The 17,606-nt window shown below is 42.0% G+C and overlaps 1 protein-coding gene across 2 annotated transcripts; it reads left to right on the top strand.

The window, feature by feature from the left end:
* Positions 1-656: 656 nt before the first annotated feature.
* P2RX7 (purinergic receptor P2X 7) lies at positions 657-17,272 on the top strand. Of its 2 annotated transcripts, none has more exons than XM_074844316.1 (13): positions 657-897; positions 2,472-2,608; positions 3,163-3,230; positions 4,087-4,159; positions 5,086-5,182; positions 8,225-8,305; positions 8,886-9,015; positions 9,947-10,071; positions 13,410-13,503; positions 13,958-14,023; positions 14,116-14,232; positions 14,841-14,936; positions 15,411-17,272. In XM_074844316.1, the coding sequence occupies exons 1-13, from the start codon at positions 773-775 to the stop codon at positions 15,882-15,884; spliced, it is 1,683 nt and encodes a 560-aa protein (XP_074700417.1). In that variant the 5' UTR covers positions 657-772; the 3' UTR covers positions 15,885-17,272. The 2 variants fall into 2 exon arrangements, with proteins under 2 accessions (XP_074700417.1, XP_074700418.1); XM_074844317.1 differs by lacking the exon at positions 657-897 and adding an exon at positions 1,482-1,553.
* Positions 17,273-17,606: the final 334 nt, after the last annotated feature.

Genomic DNA, 17,606 nt, shown 5'->3' with positions numbered 1-17,606 from the left:
GCTGGACCAGATGCAAATAGTTGGCTTGCAGCACACTGACCAGCTCTGGCTTGTGCCTGCTTCTGGGGAGTAGGAGAGGCTGCAGCCAAAGTACGTGCCATGTTTTGGCTCTGCTGAGAGGAGTAGTGACTTTGTCATGCCCTTTTAATCCCATGAGCTGATACAAACCCAGTCTAAGACCAAATAGGATGGTGCCCCATGCAATGTGAGAGAAGATGCTGGAGATCTCTGTGGCCACTGATGACCCAAAAACTTGCTTTACCATTGCCCTGAGCCTTGCATGGCCGTTGCCACCCCTGCAAAGTGGGCGTTGCGTGCATCAGCCCATCCAGAAGTGCATTGCACCTTCTTTGCGCTGGTGCGAAGTGTTGGGATGGTGCAGAAGAAGCTCTACATGATGCTGCCTTCCATCTGTTCGGACTCATCTCTACGGTTGTCCTAGCGTTACTTCAGACTGGCGAAGTCTGGTAGTGCTGAGGAGAGATCATGCCATAAACAGAAGGTGGCAAGAACAGTGCTGAGCAATCAGCTCTGCAGCTCCAGGGTGAAATTTGGTTTTTTTTTTTCTGTGAACAAACCAAAGGATGTGGCTCTTCAGGCCATTCTTGATTCCATCAACTGCCATTTTTTAAAAGGCCTGTGGTGCCATTCTCATAGAGGTTTCTGACTGTGCCTTTAAGTGGGGTGGTCCGGGAAGAATGCAGGGGTGGAAGAAGAGGTCACTAGGCAGCTGCAGTTTTCAAAAGCTGGCATCTCGGAGGAAGTGCTAGCGATGGGTGTGTGTAGCTGGCTGGAGAGCCTGACTGAGTACGACTCTGTGAAATACGTGCGCGTTCAGAGTGTTACATGGGGAGGCGTGAGATGTTTCCTTTCTGCAACTGTTGCTCTGTCTATTTGGTAAGTGCATGGCACCGGGATGCTGTGTTGTACGTGAACAAACGTTTCTTGTATTGGGCATTGTCTGGTTACAGCTTGGCTTTCAGCACTTCGAGTTTCGTGGCAGCAAACAAGCTCATTGATCTGGTGTTAGATCATTCTCGGAAGATGGATATGGTTGTGGGAATTTTGTGGTGGGAGTGTGGTGTAGGATGTTATGTAACAAAGTGGGGTTGCTTGCACAGAGTTAACTAAGCTTGCTCTAAAAAACACTTTCAGTTTCATTTCTTGCCATGCTGCCTGATTTTGTTTCTTGTTGGAAAAATCCAAAATAACTCTAGTGAATAATCTCAGATGTACACCAGTGTTTTTGCGATTGGAGTCTGCTCTGTAGAGTCTCCTATTCAGGGTCAGATGAAATAGTGAGTTGCCCCTTGCAGCAGAGTTCAAGAACAATAAGATGTTTTAGGAATATGCAATAACTGCTTGTCTCTAAAGAGCAGATTTTCCTCTTTGCTGCCAAACTAGGGCTGTTCTCAGTGCTAAATGCTTGCTGAACAAAAGTTCATAGAGTTGGTTTTGTTCTCATGGGAGGGCGGCAAGCGAGGACATTGAGCACGCTGATCCCAATCTCTCAAAGAATCAAGTCTGCAGGAAATTCAAATTGCCTTACTAAGGTACTGTACCCACCTACTGCTGCTCAGAGCTGGGTTCCCACTGCCCATTCCCAACAACATGGTTATCCCAAAGCGCTGTTCTCCAGGAGGAAAAGGCTGATATGCTATTGTAATAGACGGTACAAGTAAAGGAACATTGACTGGGTGCTTTGTATTTCTGGTCTTCAGATACTATTTTATCCCCCCGCAGACAGTCTGTTGTTAAACTGAAATAGTGCTAGCTCTTATGGTTTGTTTTTCAAAGCAAATCTTTTATAACACTTTTATCTAGTGCAGAAAGTATTTTCTGAACATACAATAGTTTCTCAAAGTTGATGAGCTATATGACTTCCCTGTCAGCTTAAACACAGATGCGTCCTTCCTCCTTTTATTAACACATTCAATTAATGAGAAAGTGAAAACATTAGGCCAAGGTTTTTGAAGCAATCAGCATGAGGCATAAAAATAGTCACTCTGGAGAGTAAGGACTAAGTATTTTAAGGTCTCTTTAAAAAAAACTGTAGAGAGGGCATTTGTGTTCGTTTGTGACAGAAAAAGTCAAAGTCTTGGTACACAGCAATGCAGCATGGGTGAAAGTTTTTGGATGACATCAAGCCCTTTATTAATTGGTGTTTCACAAATGGCATCTTGAAGGGCCAGGATGTCACCTCATGTTATCTATATCATTTCAGATGGGAAAATAGAAGTTCTCTTCTTGCATATATCAGTTCATTTCTGATAAAGCCAAAGTTGCGAAAGTGAAACCAAGGCAGGCTTTGGTCCAGCCAGTGCATGTGTCTCACACAAAAAGCCTCTCAATTACTTGAAAATGTCCATCTGACTTTTATCTTGCAGTGCATTTTGTCCAAGAATGATACAAAGAACCTGACCCATTTTATTTTTATGGGCTTATTTGTCCTTTCTGTTTTATCTGGCCAGTTGTGTGGTCATCATTTACAGACTCTATCAGGAGATGGATGAAGTTAACAGCTCAATTCGCACTAGTGTGAAGGGAGTGGCTTACACAGACAACAGGATCTGGGATACAGCAGAATACACTATACCAATGCAGGCAAGTCTTAATTTAATGTCAGTCCAGTATTCAACTTCCACTGACACATCTGGTTGCTTTCCTGATGTGTCTCTGTCCTACCATGCAATGTGATTACTTTACATTGGAGACAGCAATGTTTAAAGCCAAATCTTCCCTTCCTCCCTTAATATAAGGAAATAAAAAATCCTCTTTTATGAGATTTCTGTGGTGCTATTTGTTACACAATTTTTACATAATCGATTTATTATTTTGGTAATAGCAAACTTAGGAACAGATTCACTGCAGTATAGCTGTACTAAACACAGTAGTGTTATTACCAATTAATGCTCGTGTGTCTTCTTGATTGTAATGCCAGTTTAAAAAAAGATCAGTGCCTTCTTGCCTCTGGCTGCTCATTCCTGCCCTGATGATGTCCCTGGCTTTTCCTGTTTGAGCTGGGTAGAATCTGAATGTTTATCAGGGGGAGGTAGAGCAGGAACAGCCTTGTCATTCCAGGTGATGTTCTGGATTGACTGAGGTCTGAATCAAGTATGTGAAATTTCAGTCAGATTCATATTCTTTTCTCCATGTAGGCAGTAAACTCTTTCTTTGTGATGACCAACGTCATTAAGACAGAGAATCAGCTTGAGTGGAGGTGCCCTGAGGTAACTATGTTTTGTGATTTATACTTAGGATGTATCAAATGCATGTTGATGTAAAAGAGTGGACTGTTCTTGGAGCAGTCTGGTACAAGCAAATACTGTTGCTCTTTATGTCTGTATCTCAGCAGATAACATGCAAGATCTAGTTTAGTTGCTCCTTTTCTTTCTCGGGGAGTCAGCTGGCAGTTGTGACTTTGCTTCACACCAGTGACCTTGCAGTCAAACCTATCTGCATCACTTTCAGGAGGTGATGACATTCAGGCCAGTGATTGCTGTCCAGCTTCCCTGGCACTGTGGCTGCTCTTGAGGAAAACCCGAAGGAATGATGGAGCTACAGAATTGTTACCAGCTTCTCTGCTAATATGGCGCTCTTACTATTACTGTTGCTCATTCCTACATGTCCCCTTCCTTCCTTTCTGTAGGTCAAACCTGGTCGTCAGCTGCAGCTCTCCTTTTCATTTGGCTGGACTAGAAGTGGGACCTTGCAGAGTAGTTCCTGAATACAAGTTGACTTTCACTGGCAAAAGTATATGAAACTGTTACTAAACAAAGAATTAAATAGTCCCGTATTAAATTTATTGTGCTCAATAGTATAAGAGAGAGTGTGAAAAATGGGAAAAGAGATAAATAATAAAGGAAAATGTTATTGTAAGCAAGGAAAGGACTTTTTTCTGGTTTTGCAGGTAGCTGAGCTTTTATCTCCTATAAGCCAAATAATTAGTAAGGGTTATACCTGCTCTGCATTGTTATTTTCTCTTATTATTTGATATTTTTACATTGAAGCTGAGTAAGGCTTTTTACATAGGTGTGGAGAGGGAGATTTTTTTTTTTTAATCACTTTTATGTAATTTTTTTCCAGTATCCCTTCCCCAAAGCTATCTGCTCTTCAGAAAAGTCCTGTGAAAAAGGGAGTGTAGACATCAACAGTCATGGTATGTAAACAGCGTTTTCAGATTGTAATTTTTTTTGTGGGTACTATCTTCTATTGTAGCATGTGCAAGATCCAGCTTGGAGAATGGCAGTAGAACAGTATGGAAACCTAAGAGATATCTGAGAACATATTTTTGAAACCATAAAACAGAGTTCTTATCAGCTCATGTATGCTGTTACTAAAAGGAGAAATGGTGGCAGGGAGCAGAGGAAGGGAGATGTGAAGAAGAGCACCAACTGGTGTGAATGAGGTCCCGTTGAAGTCCGTGGCTGCTTAGCAAGCGGAGTGACTGCGGGATCTGTTTGAAGGGTCTGTAACACCCCTATGATGATTAGGTAGTTCTTGGAATAAGTCAGGAGACTCGTGTCCTTTATCTGGGACCAGTTGTCCAGAAGGCATCATACTGTTTTCATCAGCTATGTGAGTTCTTTGTAGTGCTGAGATTCCCTGAATTTGGGCTGCTGGCTGGATTATTACCTCCCCTGGTAAAGACTGAATGCTCACAGAAAATGCAGACTTTCCAGGAGTGCAGAAAGAATTAAGGTTTCCTGCCCACCTTTATATCCTTGTTTAATTTGCTCATGTTGTTGAATTAAACTCCTGACTGAAACAGTTGGTTTCTTGATTTATCCCAAGACTGAGATACATAACTTCATACAAAACTGTAAAGGAAACTACTTCACCCTCAGCCCAAACAATGATAAGCACTGTTGACCCAAGTAAATGGCTAAATAAGGATTGGTGAGGTGTGGCAGGACCATGGTTTGGCTAGTTCTTCCTACAGCTCCCTCCTATAGAAAGCTGCAACAGTCTGAAACGTCAAGTTCCCTGTCTTACATTTGAGGATGAATCCACTGATATGTTGAAACTGTCTCTAATTGGCGAGAAACTCTTGTCTTTGCTGAGTAAGAGCTTGTTTCTCTACAGGAATTCAAACAGGAAGATGTGTGTCTTATAATGCAACTGTTAAAACCTGTGAGGTCAGGGCATGGTGCCCTGTGGAATCCATGGAAAACCCCCCTGAGTAAGTGAAAGAGATATCTGCATTTTTTTCATGTCAAAAGGAGGATTTACTTTGACAGTCATGAACTTTTAGGATAATCCCTTTGCCTAGGCACATCTAGATCTCATGTATGTAAAACAGCCATACCGTTAACACTCTTTATAATATTTAAATAACTTCTAACAATCTGTCCTACTGTATGATTCTGCAGTGAAGTCATAGCCTCCAGTTTGTATCATCATGCAGCTGCCATAGAAACAGTTTTAGATGTCACAGGCTCATCTTGAATTCACTAGAGGCATTTGGCTCATTAATTCAAATGTCAAGGAAAATGCATCAATTTAAGATAGGTTTAATCAGTGACAGAAATAAAAGGTTCCCTAACTTGGGGTTTTCTTCTGCAAGGCTTAGGGCTCTATGGTGCAAAGTTCTTTGTGGGTTCATTTATCACAGTGAGGTTGCTTCCACCTACCAGAACAGTAGGAGGAGGTTGGTTGTCTGTACATTGTGCTGCAGGCTAGTGTTTGGGGATCCACCTCAGGCTGAAGAACAGTCTCTCCAACCTCTCTAGGTAGATGATAAGGGCCTCGATGCTGACAATCTGTAATAGCAAGCTGAAGAAAACTCCAGGAAAAAGACTTCATGGAACAATGCTGCTGTGACCTAGTGAGTAGGGTGGAGGGGCCTCGTAGCCATCTTTTTTTGTAACCCCGTGACAGTACAGTGTTCCAAGATGAAAATGTTCTATTCTGTATCAGCCAAAGCATGAAAAAATTTTATAAAGGATTTGATTTCAACTGAAATGATGGAAATTATACTCTAAGAGAGCCAATGACAATCAATTTTAGCTCATCTCAACCAGCTTTGAAATACATGTGTAAGAAACTAGGTCAATTATCACTTTTATTAACTCATTGCTTTTAAAAGATACAAGCATGATTCTATGTATATATCCCATCTAATCCCCTAATTCAGGGTTTTCTGCAGAGGTTGAGCATTTTTTCCACTGCCAAGTCCCCTCTAGAGCCCACAATGCCTTCTACAGCTCCTTCAGCTGAGTTTTTTCCAGCTCTTTAAAGGAATTTCCATTCCCTTCTTCTGTGGACAGAGTTGTGATCTGAAAAAGGCTTTCTCCAACAACAGGAAGGCTGCATTGTTCATACGGCTTCCGAGAAAGATATGCATGAGCTTCCTGAGTTAATGAAATCCTAGGGGATTTTTATAAAGTTTCACTGACTGCCAGTCATTTTTAAATGTCACACTGCGTAGGCTCACTGCTGTGTATATTACAGAGGGAATTTTGCTTTTAATTACATGGCACAGTTGACACATTCTGTCTTGTTTCCTAACCTTCCTCTAAAGTGCCAATAGTTGGTCACTACCAGGGACCAACAATAATAGATAAGAGGTTTGATCCAAACCTCTAATGTATAAAGTTCCTTCACAAGTTCCATTGACAAGGAAAAAATGAGGATTCACTAAAAAGCAAAGTTGAGTGTTTATTTTCCTCCAGAATGATACATAAGACCAAGGTCAGAACCCAGGAAGCTTTGCCATCTGGTTGAGATACTGAGGTAACAATGTTGGGCTTTGGTTACACCCATGATTGTCTTTATTGTCCAGATTCCTTTGAAAGGTATGTTTCATGAACTATACAGGCGACCTCCTTTTCCTTCCTGTTAGTTATGGCAGGAACTAAACAAAGGCATTGCATGTTGCCAAGAAGATTCTTTTATTTTTGATCATTCATTTCAGCCTGTGGCAGGGCACAGTTGTCAGATTAGCTGGCTGAAGGACAGAAGAGCCTTGCATTCAAATGCTTCCCAGTGGATGAATTACAGAGTTTCACATTATAGGTTCATTCATATTTAGTTCTTTAAAAATTAACACACTTTATTAATATCTTGACTATTATACACTGAAAGTCATCAGTGACTTTTCCGTCCAGGTAGCACCCACAAATGTTAATTTGGTTTGCAATCAAGTCTCATTCATTGACTTGGTTTAGAAGACACTCATGACAAGTCCCTCATGGAAGCTGCATGTCATCCAGCTAATGTGCTTCTTGTCATCACAGTTCTCTGATGCAGAGGCACTGCTCAAAATACAGTGATAGGAAAAATATTCCTTGCTTAGAAGCACTGTCCTTTATGTGGATGACTGCTTCGAAGACTGGGTTTCCCCCTTGGAATCACTGTCTTGATGGAAATTAAAATATTCCTGGTTATTCTTAAATGGAACAATGCCAATATTCCAGTTCGGCATAGTCCCTGTGCTAGACAAACAATGCTAAAAACTGTATCTCTTACTTTTATATAGCCCTGGCAAGTCCTGGAGTATAGCAGAGGTTGTCTCACACAGTCTAGGCCAAGGCTACCCAGCTAGCAACTTGTGGAAAGATTCTTTCTTTCCTGCCATATTAGCTTCAGAGAAATCACTCTTTGGAGGAAGGGTCAGACTAGCAGCCTGCTTTCCAGTGTGTTTGCATTCCACCTACGTATTTAGTGACACAAACCACTGTGACACAAACCACTATAGGGGAGGTCCTCAAACTGGAATCTGCTAGGAAGGCAGGACAACCTTGGTGTTGTGACTGCCAGAGACATCCTCTTGGATCGAGCACATGGCTCATTCTTATACTTTTACTACCTGTGCAGCTCTGGTGTAAATGCCCACCTCTCTGTGGGGATCAGCAAGGAAACTGCCAGTTCATTGTGCAGAAATCATCAGCTGTCAAATGGTGCAATTTCTTACTACTATTCTATAGCAAGATTTCTATGAGAAGTCTCCTGAAATCATATTTCAGCTGCATGTAGAGATTCTAGTTAGGCTTGGCCCACACAAACAAGTGCAATAGAGAGAGAACATTTTATACCTAAAACTAAGAAAACCACCTGCATCTTTCTTGATCCCCCAAGCCACCTAACTCCCTGCATTTCAATCTGTTATTCTTAGCAACATATTCCTCCTACTGACAGCTTTCCAGGTAATAGTAAAGTAGCATAACATTAACTGATGTATTTAAGTAAAAGAAGTTTAGTTAATGTAATGTTTCTTTTTTAGCCCTGCTGTTCTGAGGCATTCTGAAGACTTCACTGTGCTGATAAAGAACAACATTCACTTCCCAAAATTTAATTACACCGTGTAAGTGCAAACATTCCTCAATGCTTTCTGAAGAGTGAGTAGTTGTGCTCTGAAAAAAAGATTGTATAAATTGGCACCTTCTTTACTCAAAAAGGCTATGCATTCAGGGCTGTATCTGCTGCAGTGATAAATATCAAGTTTCTGTAATTCTTTAGCCCTATTAATCCTTCAGGAACCAAGAGAAATAAGGAGAGCTTGGGAGCAGAACCTCCCAGCATAACTATTTCTCTTATGCACTGGACAACAGAATTGTTCGTTCAGATACACTGGTTTATGTTAGGGTAAAATTACTAAAATAGAGCACAAAAGACATGTGATTCAAATTATAAGGTGAAAGTGTTGAGTATACACATGTAAAATTTTGCTGGTGATAATAGCCAAAGAGTAAAGAAATCATCTTGATTCCCAGATCCCAGTTAGGGATATATAGATCTGGTAGCTACAAAACCAAAAGCTCGTATACTTACAAACAGAGCACATTTAACACAGGTTCTAGTTAGTAAGTGTGAAGTCCCTTACCTGTATATGTCGCTGCTCCAGCTTGGTTTTAAATTTTAACAGTTGTGTGTGTTCTTCACAGACTAAATATTCCACAAAATTTAAATACTTCCTGCACATACAACAAGATAACTTCCCCGCTCTGTCCAATTTTCCGTCTGGGAGATATTCTTCAGGAAGCAAAAGAGAATTTTTCTGAGATGGCAGTAAAGGTCTGTGATACCACTTTTTTTTCACGCTCAGTGTTAAAACACTTTCTTGATTCTCTTCCTGCATGTTTTTCTGTCTGCTGTATCATGGAATTGTTCTAGGTTTAGAAACTGATGTATGAGAAGCAAAGTAATCCCAGCTTTCAAGAGTTTAATGTGCTTAACAGCTCACTGGATGGGACCCATGTTGACAGAGGTGATATTATTTTATTAGTATTGTAGCATGTAGAGGCCCTTTTACAAAGCCCAGTGCATTTAAATAAGTCCTATACAAGGCTGCCACTTGTGGACATCTTTTGATTCTACTCAAGCAGATCCTAAATCATGTTGCTGGGGCAATCATCCAAAAGTCAGACTGGCACAAATGGCAGCTTATGTTCAGAGTCAAAAAGCACTTATTTTTGCCATTACATTTTTACTCTGTTCTTTAGGGTATTGAGCCAAATGCCCTTAACACAGTATCCAGCCATACCTCTAGAAAGTCAATATTAACAGATGGGTAAAATAAAAGTAAAGACAAAGCGTCCTGCCCAGAGTCATCAACTGAGCCACATTTACTGATTTGCAGCCTGGCACACTGCAGTCAAGATGAAACATTTGGACTGGGTGCCTACAAAACTCAGGCTTTTGGTTTGAACCTGTATGTAGTTTAAAGCAACAAAAGGTCCGTCACAGCATATCAGCTACATCCACACTTGGGCTACTAAGATGAAGAGAAATAGAAGATAGGAAAGGCCTGAATGGTGGCTTCTGGGTCACATAACTAAGTCACTTCCATAGAAGACTGCTTGATTGGCAAATGTTGCTTGTTAGCGTGTCTGTAGAGATATGTCCCTGCCAGTGGCATCCCTCAAGTCTCCACTGACTTTAACAGCAGTTTAGCACTGGCAGCCATCACAGCGCTAGTCCCTAAACTTACTGTGTCTGTTTCTAGGGAGGAATCATTGCCATTGAGATTAACTGGGACTGTAACTTGGACAGGTGGTTTTACGACTGCCATCCAGAGTATGGTTTCCGCCGCCTTGATGACAAAAAAATAAAGCCTGGATTCCAGTTCAGGTAAAAAATGTTATATGAAGGCATGTTTTCTGAGTTGAAGCAAAGATGTGATGGGGTACAGGGAATGATGACTTGGAATGACAAGACGTTTGATTCTCCTTCTTCACTCTTGTAGTCATGTCCTTAACCTGCAGTTACTGCAGTTGTATAGATGATTCATCATGGTCATTTTGCAAATGAGCATGCTTGTATTGCAGGAGATTTTATTTCTGTGTTGAAAGGCCTAGAAATTTCCAACAAGTATTCTGGGAGCAAACACAGAGAATAGTTTGGACAGATTCCACCATATGGCAATCGAGGCTTGAAACTACCTAAACTTGTGAGTTTCCCAAGGCAATTAACACAAATAAAATAACAAAGTGTTTTTCTTCCATCTGGGTAACCCCACAGTTCACTGAATCAAGATTTGTTCAAAAGCAAATTAGAGCTTTTGGTTCCGTGTGCATATAGCAAATTTATGAGAAGTTTGACGTGACTCCAGTTCTGAATAGTTACACAAACCTTTTATCAAATGCTTATCAACACGTTTAAAACTAAAGTTGTCCCTCAGATCTAGATTAAAACTCTTGTGTAACAACACTCTTTTGACTCACGACATGATTATTATTACATGATAGGTTTTCATACATTTGTGATGCTAACATGAGTGCCATAACTGTCTAGGAACTGCCAGTGTATTCCAAACCTGCATCGTGCTGGAGCTGTGCAAACAAAGAACAAATAGGTGTTCCCTCTGACCTGGCAGCCACAGACGGGAGATGGGGGAGATCACAAGGAAAAAGCAAGACAGTGCTGAGGCCAGCAACCTTTCCGTTGAATACATTTTTGTAGTCAAAGCAGTTTCTGAGAAGGCTTTTGGAAGAAGACAGTGGAGTAGTTTTGAGGATGTTTACTGTCAGATTAACAGCTGGGGTCACAATGCCAAGAATAGGTTTGCCCAACATTTGCTATCTTTTAAGTATCACCATACCAGTCTGTAGCAAGATTGTTTTGCTGCAGTTCAGCTGAAATCTCTGCTGCAGGAAGTGAGCCTAGTCTGAGAACATAGGCTGCTGGGAGAGTGTGCGTGGTGCCAGACCACATCCTGGTGGCCTGACTCTGTATCTGTTAATCAGGGGGTTTATTGGCAAAGAAATGTCATTCTCTAACGTCTCCAAAATTAAAAAAGAGGAGCAGAGTAGTTTGGTGCAGCAGTATAAAAAGCAAAGAGAGTGAAAGTTGAAAAGCAGTGAATAGATTGAGCATAATACTATTTAAAACAAGCGAAGAACATGCACAAACCCTGACACACTGTTCATCTTGTTTACGCCAACTTGTATGAACAGAGCTGCTGATTTCAGTAGAACTACGCAAGTGAGCAAGGGGGAGAGCTAGAAATGATGTTACAATTAATATATTTCAAGAAAACTTTTTCGACATCAGTGGCATGTCATAAGAATGTAAAATATTATCATATCAGAGGTCCATCCAGCCCAGTGTCCTAAAGCTAACAAAGATAACAGCAGGAGAAAATTTTGGAAAAGAGTGTAAGAAACAGGGCTCGTGTAGAATGCTGCTTCCCTTGCAGTCTAGCTGTCCTGGAAGTGAGGAAAGCTACTTTGGGCAGCTTATAACCTCTGTGTGCATGGAGCCCTATTGAGTTCATCTCAGTTCCAAAAGGAATTTTCTGATAGACTTAAATGGAAACAGGCTTTAACCTTCCAAAAGAAAAGAACTACTTGAGGTGCAAGGGAGCAAAGCTTCAGCCAGTGATCAAGAAAGCTCTTAACAGGTCACCTCTGAGCACAAAGCTGTTACGGAGGAGAAGGCTTCTGTGCCATCAAGAGCAGATGTGAAATAACCTCTACCCTGAGGGCTAGAGAAAACCTCTGATTCTGGAAAGAGTTAGGAAAACTTTCAGATAAAACCTAACTGACCTGTAGGCTTCAGAGGCGAAGAGCTGACCAATAAAACATGTCTTGGGCACAGACTGTGGAACTGTTCAGCACACGAAAAAGGAGATTTCATGTCTGTGCAAGCAAGGAGAAAGCAGAACACATTACAATGTGTTTTTCTGAGTGACTCACTGCCTTCAGAGAATACAAATCAGATCGTGGTGAACGGGAAGCAAACGATCGCATGATCTAGGGGACTCTGATTAAAAGCACTCAAAGTTTGCCAAACTTAGCTTGCAGTAGGATGTGCAGGAGAGTGGAATCAAGTAAAAGCTTGCTCTGGGCTGGTTTGTTAGCAGAGATGGCAAAGCAGAGCAGCAGGGACTGAACCCAATGAGAAAGGAAAGGAGGAAAATGTATTTTTGTTTAGATGTCTCCATCGTCTGAATGAGTACCTGGAGATGCTAGAAAGCAGAGAGCTGAGCTGATGGCATTTACACCAGACATATCCTATTAAATGGTTTACTCTTTCAATACTTGAACAACTAACCAACTATAAAACAAATTCTGATTAGCAATGAGAGTGATCTGTGAGTATCTGCCACTCCTGGAACTGACCTTCTGTCCTTTTGGCTAAGCAAATTCATGTTCAAATTATTTATCTAAACGAAGGAGAACAGGACTTAGAGATCACTCAAGTAAACCAGTCAAGAACAATACAGCACTTTAAGTCCTGACAGCATGTCTGAGGCAGAAGACATATGGGTGTTTTTATCAGAGGTTGGATATTAGTAGCATTGTGTGGTTTAGTATGTCTTGCAGTTTAATGTAATGATTTTGTCTGTACTGCCAGCTTTTCACTGTCAGATTTAAAAAGATCTCTTTGTTCCATGCTCTGTGACTGCTTATTGATCCATAAGCTGATGCGAGCTGTGCATCAGGAGGGTCATGTTCTTGATAGAATAAAACACTGGAAGTTAGTAAAGGCTCACATGATTCTTGACACTCTCTACTGATTAAGGAATGGAAGATGGCTGATATCCAGCATGCTGAAGTGTGCTCAGGAGTTCAGAGCTCATCTTGGATAACGTGATATTAAAGCCTCCAGAGCATGGGCACTCTTGTCACTGCCAGCTCCTCACATATCCTCACCAGGGTTTTCTATCTGCTTTACCTGTGATTGAACTTCTTTCTGCAGCTTCAGGTTCCAATTTGAATTGAGACAGCAAAACGCTTGTTGGACATGAGTTGAATTTTTAATTTGTCTAAATCTATATATATGTATTAATTTAGTTTAGACCGCCAGGTCAGATGCTGGGCAAAATACTGTTCATCAAGCTGTCCTCAGCACCTTCACTTCAGAAGTCTGAAAGGGCTGGAGGAAGAAGGGAGAAGAAACTCTGCAGCCTCGTGGCATTATATCCCCCAGGGAAGCTGCACAGATCTTCATTTACTCTTTTGCAGATATGCAAAGTACTACAAGCTACCAAATGGGAAGGAGCAGAGAACCCTTTTCAAAGTCTATGGAATACGCTTTGATGTCCTTGTCTTCGGCACAGTAAATGCCATTCTTTTTCCTTGTGGAGGGAGAAGAAAGCTTGCTATTTCCTTAACCCCGCTTCTGCCTTATACCGCTCTCCCCTCTCCTGTCCATCATTCTGGGGTGGAAGTCATGTCAGATGAGTAGATGTAAACTGAACTGAGCAGCATAGGAGAGCAAAGCTGAGGATGAAATGGCCGAGCTGGGCGGGAGGCAGGATTGTTGTTTAAGACTGAGACAACAGCAGGTATCACCATGACATGATGTTATGGTCATGAACACCGTGTGTCACCACTGCGTCCCTCTCAAGTTGTTTATTCTCCCCTGCAAAGTGTCTGAGATGGTCTATGGAATTTTGGGATTGATTGAATTGTAAAGAGACATTGTGAAGAGACAAAAAGAGAAAAGGCATTAAGTTGAATGAATGATAACAGACCTTGCCTCCTAGTTATTCTTTTCTGCTTTCTTTAAGGGTAGAAAATTTAACGCCATTGAACTCATTAAAAACGTTGGGTCCATGATGTCCTATTTTGGTTTGGTGAGAGACTTTTTTGTGCTAATAAAACCAATTCTGGAGATAAAGCCTCATTAAGAAAGTAGAATCACCATTTGGTTTTTTTTCATGTGCAGGTTGTGACTGCCATTGAAATTGCTGTTTGTGTAGGTAATTGCTCCGGCTGCTGCAAATCACCATTCTACAGACTTTACAACAGGAAAAAGTTTGAGACTGTGCTGAATCCAAGACAGGTAAAGAATGTAAATTGCTGCTGTGTGGATACAAAAATGCAGCTGATCCAGGAAGATTCCATGGAGCTGTGCACTGCATGAGTGCAGTGGGCTCTACCCACAACCTTGGCATGGCAGAGTCACACCAGCTTTATCAGGGAAACCTGCAGGGAGTAGTAAGCCTTCAAAATAGCAGAAGGATATCATGAGAGGGCTGTCCATGAAGAGGGCATTGCTCAAAGCCTCTTCCCTGCCAACTTCAGTTGCTTCTTCCTCATTTTCAAGACATTAATGGTTATTTCTCTAGGCTGCCTCTGCTAATCCCCCAGCATTTTAGGCATGTATTTTTAAAGAAGGGTGAAGAGGAGAGTACCTAAAGGCCCTGCACAATCCCACTCCTACAGTTAGTTCCAAACCATCTCTTCCTGTTCCCTCTGTCCCCGCAGCTCCCCGTGTCCTTTCTATGCTGGATGCTGGAAATACTGGTCCTTGCAACATGCATGTGCAGGGGGTGGTTACTGGAGTACAGACGGCAGAGTCCAAGCCCTGAGGTCAGGTCTATGCTGTGTTTGTCCCTGTTCTCCAAGTAACTACTCCAGCTGACAATGCTCATTTCTTCTGCTACACAGGTGATGTATGTGTCCTATGTTGATGAGCCACATGTTACCTTGATAAAGAAGCCTCTGAAAACAAGCTTGCAACATACTCAAGGCAGCATTGTTGAGGTAAAGACAGACACTAACCTTTGGAATTCTCCCTTCAGAAGGGAGAACTGAGGAACATCATTCCAAACTGATTTGGGTTTCCACCACTGCCACGCCCTCATATTTCCAGATTAGATTCTGAGGGGCTAAAACTAGATTCTTACTTCTGCTTCAAGTTAATAGGTCCTGTGACCAGAGCATGTATTTTCTAGAGTCAGCTAAAATTTGCTGCTTTCCTGTGGTGTGTATGTGCCAGCGGGAGTGCGTTGGTGTAGAAACAACTTGCGAGTTGTCGATTCGATTTCGCTAGGGTGGGCGTTGGCAACACAGAAAGACAATCCTCCTCCAGATCTGCTGATCTACCGTCATTATCCCTATTGTGCTGTGTCAAATGAAAAACCCAATGGTGAGGATCACTGGTGTAAAGTCTCCCTGCAGTTGGATGAAACAGCAAACGCTGTTTTCTTTAGTTTATGTTGGGAATTGTTGTTGCAGAGCGACCCTGTGAAATTCGGTGATGCTGGCGGCTGCTGCCCCAGTGAGGCCAAGGAGAACGATGATAATGAAGAATACGCACTGACACACGCTCTCAGACCAGGGGCCTCTTCCCCATACTTCCTAGAGTGGTGCCGCTGTGGCAAATGCCGGCCAACACAGGAGTTCCATGAGCAGCTCTGCTGCCGAAGGAAAGAAGGGCCGTGCATCACAACCTCCCAGTTGTTTCAGGAGCTGGTGCTGTCCCGCCACACCCTGGATAAAGCCCTTCTCTACAAAGACCCCTTTCTGGACTTGACAGATGACAATATCAACAACCAGCTGCGTCACCTTGCTTACAAGCAATACGTACACTGGCGCTTTGGCTCGTTTGATCTGGAAGACAGAGCTGTCGTCCCGAGCTGCTGCAGGTGGAAAATTAGAGATGCTTATCCCAAAGCAGACCACGACTATACTGGTTTTGAGATGGAATGAGGATGTAGCAGAACTTGAGCTCACACTGTGACTCACCTTAGGCATTTAACCTTTGTTTTCTTTCACAGGCCTTTTAAAAAAGAGAAGAAAGTGTGTGACTTCCCAAAACGTTCTGTGGTACAGCTGAATTCTGGTATACTGTCTTTGGAAAGGCACCATTGCCTACTGCTTAGCATAGAGGAACAAATACCTTGAGACAAAGTGCTTACTTCTGCCTTTGCTTCATTCTGTGAGTCACCCCACGTGGTTTGGAAATGCAAGCTTTGGGGTGAATTCTTAGGGGCTACCATTTAGTGGGAGGTTCCAGGCCTCCTACCTTTGCGCTAGCACATACCAGAATCCCCCGAGTCAGGAGATGACCAGCACCCTGAAAATAAGGTGGAGCCAAGAGTCATCTCAAAGCATGACCCCTGAAGGAAGGAAGTCCAAAAGTCACTTGAAAACGTGGTCCTGAGCATTTTTCTCCCCCAGCCTCACCACCTTTCTGCAGCCCTGGATCAAGAGGCTCTAGAAAGAGGCCACTGAGCATGTAGTTTTGTAACTCACCGTTGAAGGCCTCACGGTCCATCCAGATTAAACAGGCTCATTTTAGATGATTTCAGTGACACAGACGAAGCATTTTCTGAAAAGCCCAGCTGTTCTCTTTGTATTATTCCTTTTAGCTTGAACTCGGGAATTAAAATGAAAAGTACTTTTACCATCTTTGTGTAATATTTTGGGGCATTTCATTCATACACACTGAAATTGTCATGTTGGACTTTGGCCTCCTGTTTGCTCTTAGCTTCAAACAGGCCTTGCCTCTTACACCTCCTCCTACTGAACTTGGCACAGTGCGAGTTGCTTTGTGCTGTGATGCATAAGGCCAGACTACAGCCGAGGAGCAGCAAACTCAGGGTAGATTAATCTGTGCTCCAACACCTTTTCAGTTCTTTCTTTTTGTTATACTTGGACATGTTCTATTTTTGTAGAAACAAGGTGAGAAGGATTGTAACACATTTATTCTGCACTCCTTTCAACTAAGCTTTGTTCTTTCCGAGCTAATCCTGCAGTTTGCCATTTCCATTACCCACATGTATTTTAAGATATATTGCTGGCAGATTATGCCAGCTGTGTGTATATCTTCAGTTATAACAAGCATTGATTGTATTAACGTTCATATTGCAGCGTCTTACCTAGCTAGAGTGGGAAATACAGTTGTCATTAATGCATTCCAGTTGCGATACATGAACCAACTCTTCTTTTGGAAGAATTACACTGAATATTCACTAAAGACGGCGATTTTAATCTCCTTTCACATTTGGATATACATTCTTCCTTATCCTCTCCCAGCTTTTTTTGGTCCTTTCAGTTTTGAGTGTTTTTATAATAAATAGAGCATTTTACTAATCTATAGCTGACTCAAAGTCTCTTTAATAGTTTCATACTGTCTGAAATTTCCACTGCCAATTTGCCAGCTCACTTCATCTCTTTCTAATGATTTACCCGCTATTATGAGGGTTGTGGTCATGTTTCTAAATTAAGCACTGTGCTGGGCAGCTCAGCATCAGGTGGAAGGTGCAGGAATTAGGTGGTGCAGATCTCTGCTTTTATAGTAAAGATTAATTCTGCAAGAGGATAAAGGATTTGCTCATTGTGGAGGGTGACAGGCTTAGATATGCTTCTGCTATCTTTTGCAGGCAGGTGCTCTGGCCTTGCCCTGAGCTGGTGCAACTTATGTCTTGG

The sequence above is a fragment of the Strix aluco genome, chromosome 18 (assembly GCF_031877795.1).
Source record: "Strix aluco isolate bStrAlu1 chromosome 18, bStrAlu1.hap1, whole genome shotgun sequence".
NCBI lineage: Eukaryota > Metazoa > Chordata > Aves > Strigiformes > Strigidae > Strix > Strix aluco.
Note: the sequence above shows the minus strand (reverse complement) of the source record. Positions and strands in the feature narration are given on the sequence as shown.